The sequence below is a fragment of the Cynocephalus volans genome, chromosome 16 (genome assembly GCF_027409185.1).
Source record: "Cynocephalus volans isolate mCynVol1 chromosome 16, mCynVol1.pri, whole genome shotgun sequence".
Lineage (NCBI taxonomy): Eukaryota > Metazoa > Chordata > Mammalia > Dermoptera > Cynocephalidae > Cynocephalus > Cynocephalus volans.
Window position 1 is genome coordinate 28,823,934 of NC_084475.1, and position 19,268 is coordinate 28,843,201.

The 19,268-nt window shown below is 40.1% G+C and overlaps 1 protein-coding gene across 3 annotated transcripts in view; it reads left to right on the forward strand.

Annotated features, from left to right (window-relative positions):
- LOC134364804 (FERM domain-containing protein 3-like) overlaps nt 1-18,186 on the forward strand; it is a 31,515-nt gene extending 13,329 nt beyond the window's left edge. The window contains exons 2-4 of one of the 3 annotated variants that reach the window (XM_063080967.1): nt 11,612-12,073; nt 17,436-17,768; nt 17,964-18,186. In XM_063080967.1, the coding sequence (XP_062937037.1) occupies nt 11,612-12,073; nt 17,436-17,449 (476 nt within the window). In that variant the 3' untranslated portion in view covers nt 17,450-17,768; nt 17,964-18,186. Of the gene's footprint in view, nt 1-11,611; nt 12,662-17,435; nt 17,769-17,963 lie in introns of those variants that run through there. The other 2 variants (XM_063080966.1, XM_063080965.1) reach the window with 2 other exon arrangements.
- The last annotated feature ends 1,082 nt before the right edge of the window (nt 18,187-19,268 follow it).

The window sequence follows — 19,268 nt, forward strand, 5'->3', positions numbered from 1 at the left end:
GTTAGCTTAGTCGTCATTACAATATGCAATCATTTTTTGTGTCCGTTGACCCATTCCTCATTAGCCTCCCTCCCTCTCACCCTCCCCTCCCCTTTTCCACCTCTAGTTTTCTAAAAGTTCAACGTGTTACTGTGATTCTTGTTTATTTTTTCTTTCTTTCTCTCTGTCTCTCTTTATTGTTCATTTGTTTACTTATGGATTCAGCTCCCAGCTATGAGTGAGAACATGTGGTATTTCTCCTTCTGCACCTGGGTTGTTTCACTTAGGACAATTTTCTCCAGGCTCATCCTTGTTGTTGCAAATGATAGATTTTCATTCCTTTTTATGACTGAGTAGTAATCCATGGTGTATATATACCACAATTTCCCTATCCGGTCATCCATCGATGGACATTTAGGTTGGTTCCATCACTTGGCTACTGTAAATAGAGTTGCAGTAAACATGGGAGTGCAGTTATCCCTTCGACCTGATGTTTTCCAGTCCTCTGGATATATCCCCAGGAGTGGGATTGCTGGATTATATGGAAGTTCTATCCCCAGTTGTTTGAAGAACCTCCATACTGTTCTCCATAGTGGTTGTACTAATTTACAGTCCTGCCAACAGTGCAGAAGGGTTCCTCTCTCTCCCCATCCTCACTAGCATTTGTTATTCTCTGTCTTTTTTATAATAGCCTGTCTGATTGGGGTGAGGTGATATCTCATATCTTGATTCGCATTTCCCTGATGATTAATGATGTTGGGCATTTTTTCATATACCTGTTGGCCATTTCTATGTTTTCCTTTCAGAAATGTCTATTCAGCACCTTTGCCCATTTTTTAATTGGATTATTTGGTTTTTTGCTATAAAGTTGTCTGAGCTCTTTGTAAATTCTGGATATTAATCCGTTGTCAGATGCATATTTCACAAATATTTCCTCCCATTCTGTAGGATGTCTTTTCACTCTATTGATTGTTTACTTTGCTGTGCAGAAGCTTTTTAGTTTGGTGTAATCCAATTTGTTTATTTTTAGTTTTGTTGCCTGTGCTTTTGGGGAGTTATTTATTGGAAGTACTTGCCAGAGCAATTAGACAAGAGAAAGAAATAAAGGGCATTGAAACAGGTAAAGAGGAAATCAAATTGTCCCTGTTCATAGATGACATGATTTTATAAATAGAAAACCCAAGAAATTCTACCAAAAAACTCTTAGGGCTGATAAATTAATTCAGTAAAGTTGCAGGGTACAAAATCAACATACAAAATTAGCATTTTTATACACAAACAATAAACTAGAAGAAAAAGAGATCAAGAAAGCAAGGTCATTTACAATAGTCTCCAAAAAAATAAAATACCTAGGAATAAATCTAACCAAAGAGGTGAAAGATCTCTACAATGAGAACTACAAACCACTTCTTAAAGAAATTAAAGAAAACACTAAGAGATGGAAAGACATTCCTTGTTTGTGGAATAGAAGAATCAATGTAGTAAAAATGTCCATAGTACCCAAAGCCATCTACAGATTCAATGCAATTTCCATCAAAATACCAATGATATCTTTTCACAGAAATATGAAAAGCAATCCTAACATTCATATGGAGCAACAAAAGACCCCTATTATCCAAGACATTCCTGAGCAAACAAAGTAAAGTTGGAGGCATTACACTTCCTGACTTCAAACTATGTTATAAACCTGTAGTAACAAAACCAGCATGGTACTGGCATAAAAACAGACACATGGACCAATGGAACAGAATAGAGAATTAAGAAATCAACCCACATATCTACAGCCAACTGATCGACAAAGGCACCAAGAACATACGTTGGGGAAAAGATGCCTCTTCAATAAATGGTGCTGGGAAAACTGGATATATACTTGTAGAAGAATGAAACTTGATCTGTACCTTTCACCATACACCAAAATCAACTCAAAATGGACTAGAGACCTAAATATAAGGCCTGAAACTTTAAAACTCCTAAAAGAAAACATAGGGGATATGCTCCAGGGTTTAGGACTGGGCAATGATTTATGAGTAGTCTATTGTTAAGACAGTTTTGTTAAGATAGTAACATCGGGCTGGCCAGTTAGCTTAGTTGGTTAGAGTGCGGTGCTATAATACCAATGGCAAGGGTTTGGATCCCAAACTGGCTAGCTGCCAAAAAAACAAACAGAAAAACCAAACCAAAAACAAAAAACCAAACAAAACCAAAAGGACAGTAACATCTAATTTCTGTAGTTTAGGATTTTTTTTTTTTTTTTTTTTTTTTACTGTAGATAACAATTACGCATCCACAATTTCATTTAACCCTCACCCCAGCCTGAGCAAATAGGAGTTGCTCCTCTTTGATAGTTAAGCAAACTGAGCTCCAAGAATATTATGTAACTTTCAGTTACTTAATAACTAACGTCTCATAATATAAAGTAATGACAGAGCTGGGATTTAAACCGGGGGCTGTCCAACCTTTGTCTGGTCCCTGTCCACCCTACCCCAGCTGTTTTATGGCTGGGGCACAGAGATGAAGGCAAAGTAGCATGAATCTCCAGCATACTTAGCACTCGTGGTTAGAACAAATATGAAGGGGAGGAAAGCATTTATTTCTTTGCCTACCTCCTCCTTTCCAGAAAAATACGTGAATATTTCTGTCATCGAGATCAAAGTACTAGAATGCTAGGTGACTGAAAATACTATAAATCTAGGTGATTTTTATTATAGCAGCATTTACAGACTGACAGCGCACGTGCCTAAAAAGACCTCCGCCCCCCGCAGGTGCATTTTGTGTGGATTCTACAGATGTTCTTTGAAATTTGAATTTTAAAGCTTTTAGATGGGGCTCAGAATGGTCAATTCTTCTCAGTCACCACTGCTCCCTTCTGTCCCAGTCCTGACTCACACCCATTCACATCAGGCCCCTGCCTGTGGTGTGGAGGTCCTGGCCTTCATGCCCCTGGATTAGTTACTGTGATTGTGTCTTCTGCAGAAGCTATTGGCTTCAGCCGCTGGTATGCTCTGTTTTTCCTCCTTAAATTCTGGGCTTCTTGGAAGAAAAATAAATGAGAATAGGGGAGTAAGGAGTGCTGGGGATAAGGATTGAAATATTACGTAGCGAGGCTAGGAAAGACCTCATTATGAAGGAGACATTTGATTAGAGACCTTCCAAGGGGGAGGGGATATACATGAGGGAAAGGTGCTCCAGGCAGAGGGGACAGCAAGTGCAAAGGCCCTGAGGTGGGAATGTGACTGGCGTGTTTGTGGGACAGCAGGGCGGTCTGTGTGGCTGGAGTGCAGTGAGCAAGGGGGAGTTGTAGGGGACAAGGTCAGAGAGATTAGGAGGGCTGAGGACAGCACACTGAGCAGGGCCCAGACACTCCTGCAAGGACAGAGGAGGAGACTCAGGGAAGAAAGGTCATGTATGTATATGAGAGAGTGCTGCTGGGCAGGAACAGAGAGCACAGATGATCTGTGTGGGCACAGGAGCAGAGAAATCAGCACAAGGGGTGGAAGTGGTCTCTGCAGAGCAGTGACGCCACCCGTGTGTAGCCTGTGACTGTCACTGCTTTCCAGAAGAGGCTGGCACGTGATCCTCTGGCTGGGGAGAGGAAGAGCCTGCGGATGGAAAGATAAGCATCCCCCAAAGTCACAGCTTTTCTCATCTGTCCTACACTGTGAATATTCTCTCCCTTCAGGTTTCATGGAGTATAATACAGTGGTAGGCAATTTATTGCTTGCATTTATTTTTTATTTTTATTGGGGTGAAGTTCACATAACATAAAATTATCCGTTTTGAAGTGAACAGTTTGGTGACACTTAGGACATTCATAGAGTCATGCAACTAATGCCTCTGTCTAGTTCCAAAACATTTTTATCACTTCAAAAGAAAACCCTGTACCCATTAGGCAGTCACTGCCTTTCCCCTCTTCCTCGAGTCCCTGGAAACTATCAATCTGCTTTCTGTCTCTATGGATTTGCCTATTATGGATTTTTCCTATAAATGACATGATCACTTTATGTGACCTTTTGTGTCTGGCTTCTTTCACTTAGCATGTATTTTTGAGGTTCATCCGTGCTGTGCAATGGATCAATATGCTCTGTATGGCTGAATAATATTCCATTGTATGGCTAGAGCACATTCTGCTTATCCATTCATCCACTGATGGACATTTGGGTTGTTTTCACCTTTTGACTGTTGGAATAGTGGTGCTATGAATGTTTGCATACAAATACTTGTTGGAATACTTGTTTTTAATTCTTCAGAGTATGCACCTAGAAGTGGAATTGCTGGGTCATATGGTAATACTGTGTTTGACATTTTGAGGAACCACCAAATTTTTTCCATAGCAATGGAGCTATTTTACATTTCTGCTAGTAATGAACAGGGTTCTAATTTCTCCACATACTCACCAACTCTTGTCACTTTCAATTTTAAAAAAAATTATTGCCATCCTAGGAGGCATTAAGTGATATCTTATTGTGGTTTTGATTTGCATTTTCCTAGTGATTAACAATGGTGAGCATCTTTTCATGTGCTTGTTGGTCATTTACACATGGCATTTTTAATGGTACTTTTCATTTGAACTGCTCAGTGCTGTTGGACCAGAGCTATTAGGAAATATCTGTTGATTTTTGAAAGATAAAACCAGTAATTCATTCATTTCATTGGAAAGAAATCCTGAAATATATTCATTAAAAGCTGATTTATACTTATCTTATGCACCCAGTGCCAACTTGTTATTGTACTGTAGATTCAGCCTAGTGGATGTTTTCTTGATGCTGTCTTTATTTCCCTTTAAGATCCCATGACTCAAAATTAAGATAGCTAGCCTTAGGCTTGACAGTAGGTAACTGGACTTACCATCTGTAAAATGAGGCATTGAGAAACCCCTCTCCCCCAATAAACATTTATTTATTTATTTTGAAAACTGACATAATTGGTTTATTCAAAATTAAATGATTCAAGAACTTAATATAACCATGTAGGAAAAGAAACATCCAAATGATGCAGCAGAGAAAAGACAAATTGTTTATGACTTGATTTATTCTGAAAGCTAAAAAAATGGTGCAGCATTTTGGGAAGAAGTAATTATTGCTTTTGGTTTTATATGTGCAGACAGTTTTCAAAAACAAAACAAAACAAAACAAAACAAAAGAACCCCCAAACTATAGCTATAGCATTCTTTTTAATGTTTCAATTATTTACTTATTTATTTTAAATTTTATTTTATCAATATGCAATGTAGTTGATTTTCATGTCCCTTTACTGAACCCTTCTTCCTTGCTGCCATGAACATCATATCTGTCTGCTTGTCTTAAGTTCAAGGATTTGTAGCTGTGTCTTCTTTCCTGCTCCCCCGTTCATTTGTATATTTATTTATTTATTTTTACCTCCCACCAATAAATGAGAACATGTGGTATTTCTCTTTCTGTGCCTGGCTAATTTCACTTAATATAATTTTTTCTAATTCTATTCATGTAGCTGCGAATGGTAGTATTTTACTCTTTTTTATAGCAGAGTAGTATTCCATCGTGTAGATGTACCACAGTTTCCTTATCCACTCATCAGAGGATGGACATTTGGGCTGGTTCCAACTCTTGACTATTGTGAATAGTGCTGCAGTAAACAATGGAGCACAGGTATCCCTTCGACATGATGATTTCCTTTCCTCAGGGTATCTTCCCAGCAGTGGAATAGCTGGGTCATATGGTAAATCTATCTGTAATTGTTTGAGGAACCACCAAACAATTTTCCATGGAGGCTGCACCATTTTGCAGTCCCACCAACAATGTATGAGAGTTCCTTTTTCTCCGCAACCTCACCAGCATTTATCATTCACGGTCTTTTGGATATTAGCCATCCTAACTGGTATGAGATGGTATCTCAGTGTGGTTTTGATTTGCATTTCCTGAAAGCTAAGTGATGTTGAGCATTTTTTTCTTGTGTCTGTTGGCCATTTGTATATCTTCCTTTGGGAAATGCCTGTGTAGCTCCTCTGCCCATTTTTAAATTGGGTTTTTGGTTTTTTGCTGTAAAGTTGTTTGAATTCCTTGTATATTCTGGATATTAATCCTTTGTCAGATGTATATTTTGCAAATATATTCTCCCACTCTGTGGGTTGTCTTTTATCTCTGTTAATTGTTTCTTTTGTTCTGCAGAAGCTTTTTAGTTTGATATAATCCCATTTGGTTATTTTTCCTTTAGTTGCCCGTGCTTTAGGGGTCGTATTCATGAAGTTTGTCTCCAGTCCTACTTCATGGAGTGTTTCCCCTATGTTTTCTTTAAGAAATTTTATTGTTTCAGAGGGTATATTTAATTCCTTAATCCATTTTGAGTTGCTTTTGATATGTGATGAGAGATATGGGTCTAGTTTCATTCTCCTTCATATGGATACCCAGTTATCCCAGCACCATTTGCTGAAGAGGCAGTCTTTTCCCCAGAGTGTAGACTTGGAGCCTTTGTCAAAGATCAGATGGCTGTAGGTGTATGGGGTAATTTCTGGATTCTCTATTCTATTCCATTGGTCCGTGTGTTTGTTTTTGTGCCAGTACCATGCTGTTTTGGTCACAATAGCTTTGTAGTATAGTTTAAAGTCAGGTAGTGTTATGCCTCCAGCTTTATTGTTTTTGCTCAGGATTACTTTAGCTACGTGTTGTCTTTTCTTATTCCATATAAATGTTAGGATAATATTTTCCACTTCAGAGAAAAATGCCATTGGAATTTTGATGGGGATTGCATTGAACTTGTAAATCACTTTGGGTAGTATGGACATTTTCACAATGTTAATTCATCCAATCCAAGTGCATGGGATATCTTTCCATCTTATTGTGTCCTCTTTAATTTCTCTCAACAGCGGTTTGTAGTTCTCATTGTAGAAATTTTTCACATCCTTGGATAACTTTGGTCCTAAATATTTCATTTTTTTGGTGGCTATTGTAAATGGGCTAGCTTTCCTAATTTTTTTTCTGCATGTTCACTGTTGGAGTATAGAAACACTACTGATTTTTCTGTGTTGATTTTGTATCCTACAACTTTGCTGAAATCATTTATCAACTCTAAGAGTTTTTTGTAGATGCTTTAGGCTGTTCAATATACATGATCATATCATCTGCAAACAGGAACATTTTGACTTCATCTTTTCCAGTCTGGATGCTCTTTATTTCCTTCTCTTCTCTGATTGCTCTGGCTAGTACTTCCAACACTGTGTTGAATAGGAGTGGGGAGAGTGGATATCCTTGCCTAGTTCTTGTTCTTAAGGGAAAAACTTTCAGCTTTTCCCTGTTCAGGATGATATTGGCAGTGGGCTTATCATATATGGCTTTAATTATGTTGAGATACTTACCATCTATACCTAACTTGTAGGGAGTCTTTATCATGAATGAATGTTGAATTTTATCAAATGCTTTTTCAGCATCTATGGAGATGATCATATGGTCTTTGTCTTTGATTTTATTGATGTGGTGCATCACATTTATTGATTTGCGTATGTTGAACAAAACTTGCATCCCTGGGATAAATCCCACATGATCATGTTGTATAATTTTGTGTATGTGTTTCTGTATTGTTAGCTAGTATTTTATTGAGGATTTTTGCATCTATATTCATCAAGGATATTGGCCTGTAGTTTCCTTTTTTCATTGTATCTTTGTCTTCAGGTTTTGGTATCACGCTGATGTTTGCTTCATAGAATGAGTTTGGGAAAATGGCCTCTGTTTCAAACTTTTGGAATATTTTGTTGACAATTGGTATCAATTCCTCTTTGAAGGTTTCATAGAATTCTGCAGTGAACCCATCTGGTCCTGGGATTTTCTTTGTTGGTAGCCTTCTGTTAAGAGCTTTAGTCTCTTTTATTGTTATTGTTCTGCTCAGATTTTCGACATCTTTTTGGCTCAGTTTTGGTAGACTGTGTGTGTCCAGAAATTTATCCATTTCCTCCAGATTTTCAAATTTGTAGGCATATAGTTATTTATAGTAGTCTCTAATGCTTTCTTGTATTTCTAAGGCATCAGTTGTAATATCACCTTTTTCATTTCTACTTTTTTACTATTTGGGTCTCCTTTCTTTTTTAGTAAGTCTTGTTAATAGTTTGTCAATTTTATTTATCTTTTCAAAAAACCAACTTTCTGTTTCATTGATCTTTTGTATCTTTTTTTGGTTTTCTAATTCATTAAGTTCTGCTCTGATCTTAATGATTTCTTTCCATCTGCTAACTTTGGGTTTGGATTGTTCTTGTTTTACTAGTTCTTTAAGGTGAAATGTTAGGTTATTTACTTTCCATCTTTCCTTTCTTCTGAAATAAGCATTTAATGTGATGGATTTCCCCCTTAGTACTGCTTTTGCAGTATCCCACAGGTTTCCCACAGGATCATTATTTTCAAGAATTTTTTTGATTTCCTGTTTAATTTCTTCTTGGAACCATATGTTGTTAAGTAGAATGCTGTTTAATTTCCTTGTGTTTGTATAGTTTCTAGAGTTTCATTTGTTATTGATTTCTAATTTTAATCCATTGTGGCCTGAAAAAATACATGGAATAATTCCAATCTTTTTGAATTTGCTGAGACTTGATTTGTGACCTAACGTGATCTATCATGGAGAATGTTCCATGTGCTGATGAAAAGAATGAATATTGTAATGTTGTTGGATGGAATGTTCTGTAGATATCTGCCAAGTCCAATTGGTCTAAAGAGTTGTTTAGATCATGTGTTTCTCTGCTGATTCTTTGCCTAGATGATCTGTCCAATATTGAGAGTGATGTGTTCAGGTCCCCTGCTATTATGGTGTTAGTGTCTATCTCATTCTTTAGGTCTAATAGAGTTTGCTTTATAAATCTGGCTGCTCGAACACTGGGTGCATATATATTTGATTGTTATGTCTTCTTGATGGATCAATCCTTTTATCATTATGTAGTGGCCTTCTTTATCTCTTTTTATGGTTTTTGGGTTAAAGTCTATTTTATCAGATATAAGAATAGTACTCTGGCTTATTTTTCATTTCTGTTTGCATGGTATATATTTTACATCCTTTCACTCTTAGTCTGTGTTTGTCTTTACAGGTGAGGTGAGTCTCTTGAAGACAGCATATAGTTGGGTCCACCTTTTTAATCCAGTCAGTCAGTCTGTGTGTTTTGAGTGGGGAATTTAATCCTTTTACATTGAGTTGTTATTGAAAAGTGTTGATTTACTCCTAGCATTTTATTGATTTTTGTTTGGCTGTCTTGAGTATCTATTGTTCCTTTCTTTCTAATTTACTGTTTGTCTTTTGTATTTGTTGGTTTCTTGGGGTGGTAGATAAACTTTTTTTCCTCTTCATTGTTAGCATTTTTATTTTACTAGTGGGTTTTGTTTTTTCTTGCATATTTATGGCAGTGGTAGTTGTTTTTCAGGTACCAAACCCAGTACTCCCTTGAGAATTTCTTGTAAGGCTGATTGTGTGGTAGTGAACTCCCACAGTTTTTGTTTGTCTGAGAAATATACTATTTGTCCTTCATTTCAGATGGATAGCCTTGCAGGGTGAAGTATTCTTGGCTGGCAATCTTTTTTTTTTTTCTTTTTTAGTATTTTGAATATATCATCCCATTCTTTTCTGGCTTTTAGGGTTTGTGATGAAAACTCTGGTGTTAGTCTGATAGGGGCTCCCTAATAGGTGACTTGATGCTTCTCTCTTGTGGCTTTTAAGATTCTCTCTTTGTCTTTGAGTTTTGTCAGCTTGATTATAACATATCTTGGAGAGGATCTTTTTTGGTTGAATATTTTTGGAGATCTTTGAGCCTCCTGAATCTGAAGATCTGTGTTTTTCCCTATACCAGGGAAGTTTTCTTCCATTCTTTCATTTAATATGTTTTCAATGCTGTTTCCTTTTTCCTCCCCTTCTAGAATACCCATGATTCTTATATTTGAGTGCTTAAGGTTATCTGTTATCTCTTTTAAATTTTCTTCAATGTTTTTAATTGTTTTTTCTTTCTTTTTTTTTTTTGTCTGCCTGTGGTATTTCAAACAGCCTATCATCAAGGTCAGAAATTCTCTCTTCTGCTTGTTCTAGCCTGCTGGTTAAACTCTCTGTTCTGTTTTTTATTTTGTTGAATGAATTCTTCAGCTCTGCAAGCTCTGCTACATTTTTTTTCAGGGCATTGATTTCTTTGTACATTTCTTCTTTCAGGTCTTGTATACTTTTTCTCATTTCATTGTGTTGTCTAACTGAGTTTTCTTGTATCTCATTTAGTTTCCTTTGAGTTATCATGCAAAATTCCTTGTCAGTCATTTCAAGGACTTCCTGTTCTGTGGGATCTAGAGCTTGAGAGTTAATTACCTTTTGGTGGTGCACTTTCTTGACTTTCATATTTCTGGTATCTTTCCTTTGGTGTTTAGTTGTTGTGGCAGGGAATTTCATAGTCCACTCATTTGACTCTAATGTCTGGCTATGATCCTGCCCGGACTGCCAGTTTGGCAGGCTGACTCAGTGCTTATGGGTGGGAGGCTTGGGCCTCTCTGGGCGGTGGTGACTGGCCTGGACTGGGAGTCCTGCGGTGGCACCTGCCTTGTCCAGCATGGGTGGCTCGGCTTGGGGTGCATGGCCCTGGCAGTTTTCAGGCCTCTCTGGGGGGACTCTCTGGGTGCCAGGGGCTGGCCTGGGATTGGCAGTTCCCGTGGCAGCACCTACCTGGTCTGGCATGGGTGGCACAGCTTGGGATGCACGGTCTCAGCAGGTCTCAGGCCTCTCTGTGGGGGCCTCTCTGGGCCATGTGCACTGGCCTGGGCTGAGGGAGTCCCACTGTGGTGCCTGCCTGGTCTGGCATGGGTGGCACAGCTCAGGCACATGGTCCTGGCAGCTCTTGGGCCTTTCTCCAATAAACATTTAAAAAAATGTTTATACCTTTTGATGAAGCAATCTCCCTTCTAGACATCTATCTATGACAAATGAACTGAAGCAAGAGGCTTTATATGTAAAGCTTTACATGTAAAATGTCTCTTACAGCATCTTTTTTTTTTTTTACAACTGCAAAGCAATCTCAATGTTTTACAGTAACAAATAATTTATTGTATTAACTAAATAGAAAATTTGGCAGCCCTTATAAATAATACCAGTGGGAGTTTATTTCAACGTAAAAATGATTAAGTTAAAATGTTAAGGGGCGAGATGTAAGTTTGCGGATACAATATTTAATTATATAAATTATATAAAATTAGAAACCACAACATTGCACCTCGAGTGAAGACTGGAAAGCAAAACATCAAAATAATAAAGTGGTTATCATTGGATGGTCGATTCTACAGTTTTATTGTAATACTGTATTGGGTGATAGTGTTGGCTTCTAAAAGACACCATTCATAATTATAATAGTGATTTATTGTCATTTTATTCTTGCAAACATGATGAGAGTTGGAGGTTTGCAGACCTGAACACATACTAAAATGTTGCAAACATTGCCAACCACTTGAGAAGTGTCGGTTATTTTAACATGTTGACCTTGGAACTTATGGTACAGAATCTGTTACTAACAGGACTTTGTTAAAAGTCAGGATTTCCCAGAATGATGTACAGATTCCTTGAATTCCATTCATTTTGTTTGTTTGTTTGTTTGTTTCTATCTATAGGTTTTTGTGGAAAAAGAAAACCTGAAATAAAAAATTTTAAAAATGTCTCTTTACAGGTGTCCCGTTGCCTAAAGAGGATGCCATTTCTGCTCCCTTCATCTCCAGCTCTCCAGTGAAGGAAGCCCGGGAGTATGAAGATCCCCCAAGCGAAGAGGAAGATAAAACAAAAGGAGAGCCCTTAACCATCTCTGAACTAGCCTGTGACCCAAGTGCCAGCCTGCCCCCCACCCCTGTTGACAACGATGAGATTGACATGCTCTTCGACTGTCCCTCTAGGCTTGAGTTGCAAAGAGAAGACTCGGATTCCTTTGAGGAGCTGGACGCAGATGAAAATGCCTTTTTGGTTGCTGAAGAAGAGGAGTTGAAGGAGGCTCGCCGAGCTTTGTCGTGGAGCTATGACCTTCTGACCGGCCATATTCGGGTGAACCCACTGGTCAAGAGCTTTTCCAGGCTCCTTGTGCTGGGCCTGGGACTGCTGCTCTTTGTCTTTCCCCTGCTCCTCCTCCTTTTGGAGTCAGGTATTGATCTCTCCTTCTTATGTGAAATCCGCCAGACACCAGAGTTTGAGCAGTTTCACTATGAGTACTACTGTCCCCTCAAGGAGTGGGTGGCTGGGAAAGTCAGCGTCCTCCTCTACATGCTGGGCTGCTCATGAAGCTAATACCTCATGTGACTAAGAGCTATATTCAATACTCATGACTTTTCCCCCCAGTAAATGCCTGGTTCTGAATGGTCACGGGGCCGTCGGCAGGTGCCCCGTACTCATAACTGATTGTTCGGACCCTTAAGCTAGCTTTCCATAACTCACTGCACTTAAATAAGTTTAGATCAATTACAGTCACTCTAGTTACAGGTCAGGAAGATGGCCTGTAGATAACCAAAATATGTTTATTTTTTATTATAGTGTACACATACTCATTATCTATTATATCATGATACATAACACATTGGACTGAATTAGATTTTCCTGCTTTTAATAGTTGGCACCACTACAGGGTATAAGATTCAGAATCAGAATTTTAGTAAAAACCCAAGAGAAAGGTTTTGAATATAATCCTTAGTGAACACAATGTCCTCTAACCAACGCCTATACAACTAAATTTATGCTGGGTTTTTGTTTTAGTTTTTTAAAAAAAATATTTTTATGTGTTCAAACTATTTTGGTAAATTTTTAGTAAAAAAAGCCTTCTGGAGTTATTTAAGTGTACGGATTGCAAAACTAATGCATGAAGGATGTATTAGGAATTTTTTAATGTTTTGGCATGGGTTTGTTTTTTAAAATATTTTGGGCAGAACAATTCCATAATTCGTTACCTGCATATGAGATAGAAAATGGGTAGAAAGACACTGCAGCAGGTAAACTCCTGAAACAGGTGATGGATCTGGAGTCTGTAGAAGCCAAGAGCATCAAGTGGACACAGGATGATCTGTTTTTCAAAGTATCTGGACAAGATGACTTGTTACTTTCATTTGTATTCTGTTCATATATTTTGGCTGGGGGAGCAGAATGTTTTTACAAGAAAGTGAAACTTTAAAGGAAAAAAGGTAAAAGATGTGCCAGTTAACTGCCTGTTGTTGTACATTAACCCAAGAGCGGAAGCAACAGGAACTGGACAAATGGAAAGTGGCCAGAAAGAGTCCTGGCGAGGCTGCCAGGCAAGTGAATGCAGTCACAGGGTCTGTTTTATGAAAGTGATGGTGACACAAGGCGGTGGATGATGTAAAGGACAGGGCACCCACTGTCTGAGTTGACATGAACATGTTTAACTAGATCTAAATAACAGTGGAGAAACTTTAAGGTAAATTTTCTGGTCCCTTATGCCATTCGTTGTGATTCTGTGAAAGAAACTTCACAAGTGTGTGTGTGTCTGTGTGTGTGTGTGTGCGCGCGCGTGTGTGTTTGTGTGTGCGTGTGTGTGCGTGTGTGCGTGTGAGAGAGAGAGAGAGAGAATGTGAACGGCTTTTTGATAAAGGCCAGTGACCATCCTATGTGGTGGTCATTATACTCCTTTAATTTTCAGTTTTCTTAAGATCCTAACTCTTCATAATTGGGGCTTCCATTGAGCATTCCAGTTCCACTTGCTCAATGGAGCTCCGAGAGCTTTATTAGATATTTAATTTTGAAATTAAGTTTTGAAAGTCAGTTCGTGAAGACTTCAGCTGAGCAAACCGTAATATTTGCTATTAAGTTTGCAGAGTTTTTTTTTCTCATGTGCTTTCAGTGATTTATTTTGCTTTTTAACAAAGACTGTTTAATACCTTACATTTGATACCAATGTAGAAATATATTTTCTAGGATTGGAACACTCAACAATTTATTTTGCAAGTTTGTAAATGGCCAGCTTTGAAATGGAAGTTTTATTTTTTCCCTCTTTTGTCATGACATCTAAGTCGTATTTTCTTCTTTTTTAAATTTTAATTTCTTTTATTTATTGAATAAAAATTGATTATACATATTTTTGGGGTTCAACATTGAGATATGTTGAACCAATCAGTATTACTAGCATATATATTGTTACGAATCATAACTATTCTTTCTGCCCCTTGTCCAATCTCTCCCCATCCCCTTCTTCCTCCCCCCTCCCCCCTCTGATAACCCTAGATTTCTTCTCTGCTTCTGAAAGAATAATGGTTACTCTGTTGATTTGTTGCCTAGATGATCTGTCCAATGCTGAGAGGTGTGATCAGGTCCCCCAACATTATCATAGAACAGATGGTTCTTCTGTCACTCTGGAATGGGCTTTGTGGAGAGAGACATCCTCTTCTTTTCTTTATCTCTGCTGGTGACTCTCCTTGTGTCAATGCACTCCAGCCATGGTTATCGTGGTGGCTGTGGTGGGCTATTCACATGGAGGTGATATTTTTGGCATGCTCCTTGGTGCTGGTGGTGTGCCTGGTTGTGGGATGTGTCTGGTCCTCGGATCCATGCCTTGGGTCCCTGGGTGGGCCCCAAGGCACTGGCATGGTATGCCTGGTTGTGGGTGGGGGAGTCCAGTCCCTGGCTCCATACCTTCGGTCACTGGGCAGGCCATGAGGTGCTGGCATAGTGTGCCAGGTTGTGGGAGGGGGATCTGGTCCCTGGCTCCATGCCTTAGGTCACCAGGTGGGCCTCGATGCACTGGCATGGTGTGCCTGGTTGTGGGAGGGGGGCCTGGTCCCCTTCTCCATGACTCAGTTCCCCGGATGGGCCCTGAGGTGCTGGCATGGTGTGCCTGGTTGTGGAAGGGGGTTCCGGTCCCCTGCTCCAACCCTCCTGTTCCCATGCAGGCCCCAAAGCTCTGGTAGTGTGCCTGGGCCAGAACTAATTTTTTGTCCTTTGCTTACTTCTAAAATGGGGGAACTTCCTGTGGGCACCAGTACTCAAGCTGTGTGGTTGAGCTAAATAGCTGCTTTGCTGCTTTTTCCCTAGGGAAGGCTTTTTGTGTAGCTCAGAGTTTAATGGTTGACTTTATAGGTACTTCTGGCTCTCCAGAGACCCGGTGCTCCTGGGTTGTATAGAAACTCTGATCTTGGCCTGAGTTTTTTCATCAAACTGTACCCCATGCAATTCTGCATTCCTGACCCGTCTCCTCTGCATGGTCCTGTGCTGATTGGGGAGTGGGTTGGTTGTCCTTGCTGTGTTCCAGTGTTCTCCCAGTGAGCCTGTGTCCCCTACTACCTGTTCTCCAAACACTTCCTGTGGGATGGGCCCTGTGCCAGTCCATTGCAATGACTCACTGGCCTCTGAATGGCTCCCTTTTTTCAGCTGTTCTGCATCCTCACTCCTGCATGGGTCCATGGGATCCCTATTAATGGTCTTGCTGTCCTGGAGGCCACCAAGGCCCTCTTCTCCCCTGCTGCCTCCAAGCAATTCTATCCAAAGGGCACAGCCTTAAAGCGGTCACAGCCTGAAGTGCTCAGAGCAGTTTTTTCTTTCTCTCATCACGGTTTCTCCCACCTTCATGAACTCCGTAGGTCTCTCCTCCTCTTCCCCTGAGCTCCAGCAGCCCCAACTTTTCTGATGTTACATTTTTATAGTTGTAAATTGGTTGATTTGTGGAAGAGAGTGACACTGGGGACCGTCTATTCCGCCATCTTGACCAGAACTCCTAAGTCATATTTTCTGACATGGGGGTGCTCCCACATGGTCCACACAAAATACTCCCCTTCTAATTGTGCTTCATTATCATTTTCTTTGAAGTTTTAACCATGACAAGTCATCTAGCCCTCACCCTTTAAAAATAATATTAAATAATACTCATAGTTTTTAAATTATGGAAGTAAATATATTTTCCATTATAAAATATTTGAAAAATATGACAGGATAAATATCGCATGTCATCCAACCATGCAGATTTATGGTAGGGAGTCATAAATATATTATTTGAACACTTCCAGCTAACATCTTTTTTCTCTTAGGCAGAAACTTCACTGCTGAATAGAACTGTTTTTAAGTGAAAGAGTTGACATAATAGGATCTATTGAATTTAAGCAATAGATAACAAAAGCAAATCTGGATTTTGAAATGCCATTTGAAAGGCATAGAGTCAGAGCCTTTGGGAAACATCTATTTAAGTCTTGTCAGAAGATAGTCACCAGTTGCCTGAATCAAATGAGGAAAACATGGTGGAGATGTAACATAGGGAGACACAAAGTGCAAAGCAAGTGTGTGAGTATATGTATATCCCATATTGTTGATACACTTGTGTTCATATATGTGAGTATTTGTACAGACACAACTGATGTGGCCTTCATACATAGTTGTGCTTATTTTGCCCCAACTGAGGACTTTGTGACATGTTACTGTTCTTTTTGCCTCTCATATTCGTGGTGGGTAAAACCCACAACCTCAAAGTTTAAAATTTTCCATGAGAACCACTGTGTCCATTTGTGGATTATATACACACACACACACATATGGCAAATACATGTACCATATGTACATGATACAATCTTGTCTTTAGTGCTAGTGCAAGTTGGATCATGAAAACAATGTAAGTAAAGCATGTATTTCTATTCGTGCTTGGAACATATGTAAAATGTCATGTGTTTAGATATATTTTGTGGTTTGTCTAATATTTATAAACACAACTCTGGGAAGAATTCACATTGAGTTGATTTCATTAAAATACTAGCGATATGGGGACCATGTTATTGTGATTGGAGCCTTATCTTTGTATAGTGAAATTTGAATTTCTGTGTCAACATCCAGATTGTTTTATATGTTAATATGGTAGCAGGAATCTCTAATAAAAATACTCTGGGGTAAAATATTTTTTCAATCATTCAGTTTTATTTAAAGGAAAGTTGTATAGTCAGCTGGTTGGAAGCTACAGAAGGATGTCCTCTAGGACCATGAAATGTCACCCTTTAATGTGATGGTATGAAAAAAATGCTAGGTAATGGATGAGATTAACTCCCTGCGGTAGTCACCCAGGCTCAAAGCAGAAATATTAGCACTGGGAATGTGCTCAAGTATTAAAAAAAGCTATGGTCTACTTATCGGTACTTGTTAATTAATGATATCATATTAAGATAACTAGATAAATGGAAAAGCATAGAAAAAATAGAAGCAGGTATTCTGCCTGACAGGTAGGTAGGAGGAAGGATTTCAGACTGCTAGAAATTGATATGTCATCCCACTGGCCAGAAAAGGGTGACTTCCTGTGCCAGAGAGAGCTGCATCCGACTCTTAACTCTGTGGCACTTGCCATTAAACTCCTTCTGTCTCTTCATGTGCCCTGGAAGAATCTCGTGATTCTGCTTCTATCCTACCCTCTGCACAACATAGCTTGGATAGGTCTTCTGCTTAGGTTTGGCACACAGCTAACAACTCTGTACCTAATGGTTAAATCAGAAGGAATTGCTTTGAGTGAACAAAAGGGGGGTCTCTCTTTACAGGAGGAATACTGTAGCCGTCAAGGGGTGTCAGATCCCAGCTGTGGCGTCTCTTAAGTCTGCCAAGCCCTTACTGAGCAGTCCTCGGAAGTACAGGCTCCAGAGTGCAGGCAAGAAAAGGAATCCAGTGGCTGGTGATGTGAGGCAACTTATGGACCGTTGCCCTGGCTCTGCAGCTCCAGCTGGTGCCTTTGTTGGGCTTAGTGACTGCCCACCCGAAAGGCTCACACAAAATGGCTCTTGGCCACGTATTCACTGAGCAGTTCATTGAGCTCCTAACCCAACCTCGCCTCTTGGGGGAAACTCTTTTCCTTCACTCCTCCATTTTCTGCTCAGGTAGAGGAAGGGTCTCCCAGCAACATTCCCAGCCTGGGGAGAGGCTTCTGCCTCTGGGGTTGATGGGGCTGGAGGCTCTTGGGGTGCCCTTCTCTACTGGGCAGAGACAATGTGCTGAGGTCCCTGCTCACTTGTTCTCCTGCTTCTTCTCTCTCTCTCTCTCTCTTTCTCTTGAACCTGCTTTTGGGCTTCCAGTCTCCATGCAGTAAACAGACCCTGCAGGACCTGCCCGGGGTGGGCCCAGCCAGGACTCAGCTCTCCACGTTCCAGCCTCGGTGTGTGACTGGGTGGGCATGTTTGGCAAACCCCACCCAGCGTGCTTGGCTGTTGTCACTTCAGAGAGGAAGAAAGACACCGCACTCAGGCCTCAGATCCCAACTGTGTCCCCAACCCATTAATAAAGCTGATTTTAACCCTCTTGTGGCCATCGTGTCTATCATCCCCTGGAAACAGGGCGGGGGGCTGGTGGGCAGGATGGTGGTGAGTATTTAGGATCCCTGCAGCTTCCATGTTGCAAGCAAGGAAGGACCGGAGAAGGCTGTTCGTGGCTGAGCCTCAGGCTCAGGGGATGTCTGTCCTCACATCGGCCCTGACAGGCCTCGCCAGTGGGTGAGGGGACTTGGGAGTCGATATTAGCAGAGAACAGAGGGTTGGCTAGAATCACACATCCCTGTTCTTTACCTTTAGCTAATGCTTACCCAAAATATCTTTTTGGAAAGGAAGCCAAAGCCATTCTCCTGGTTGTAAAGGGAAACTCTTAGTAGGACAAGGACATGCTTTCTGTGTGTCCCAAGTATTGAACATGCCTCATAAAGTCCAGCAGCTTCCTCAGCTAACACCTGTCATCTTGATTATTCTCATCCACGGTTATGAGCACACTAACCAGCCAATGGTAGTTTCTATTCTGCTTGGCAGCTACATTCTTCATGCAAAACTACAAGCTCAGAGTTCCGGTGTAAGCATCAGTGTCCTGTAGTTTCCAGGGTGTGAATTAGCTCCCTCCCCTCATCAATCACTGGACTTTTCTGACCCCCTGGAACATCTTCTGCAAAGTTGCAAACCAGACCCCAAACAATGGAGGCCACATAAAGGTGCCACTCCCTGGTCATAGGGTTACCATACAACTTATCACCCAAACCAGGACTCTTTTGAGAGTGAAAGGGGTGTTTTTAATGATTATGTCGCAGCAGCAGACTTATGTTAACCAGGACTGTTCCATACACTCTGCCTGTATGACTTTGCTGATCAGCAAACGCCTTCTTTGAACAGCTCCTCTAGCACGTTTCTCTGTAATATTGACAAGCTGAAGCAGGGAAGGAGTCTTGCCCTATAGTCATAACTCTCCTACCTGCGGTCAAGAATCAGATGATAATTCACCAAACTTAATTACAGCGTGTGTTTTGGTATGAGATTATAAATTACAGAGATTATTTTAAATGAACCTTCTATAATTGAATATTTAATGCTACACACTCAATTTGCTTACCATTAATAATGCTA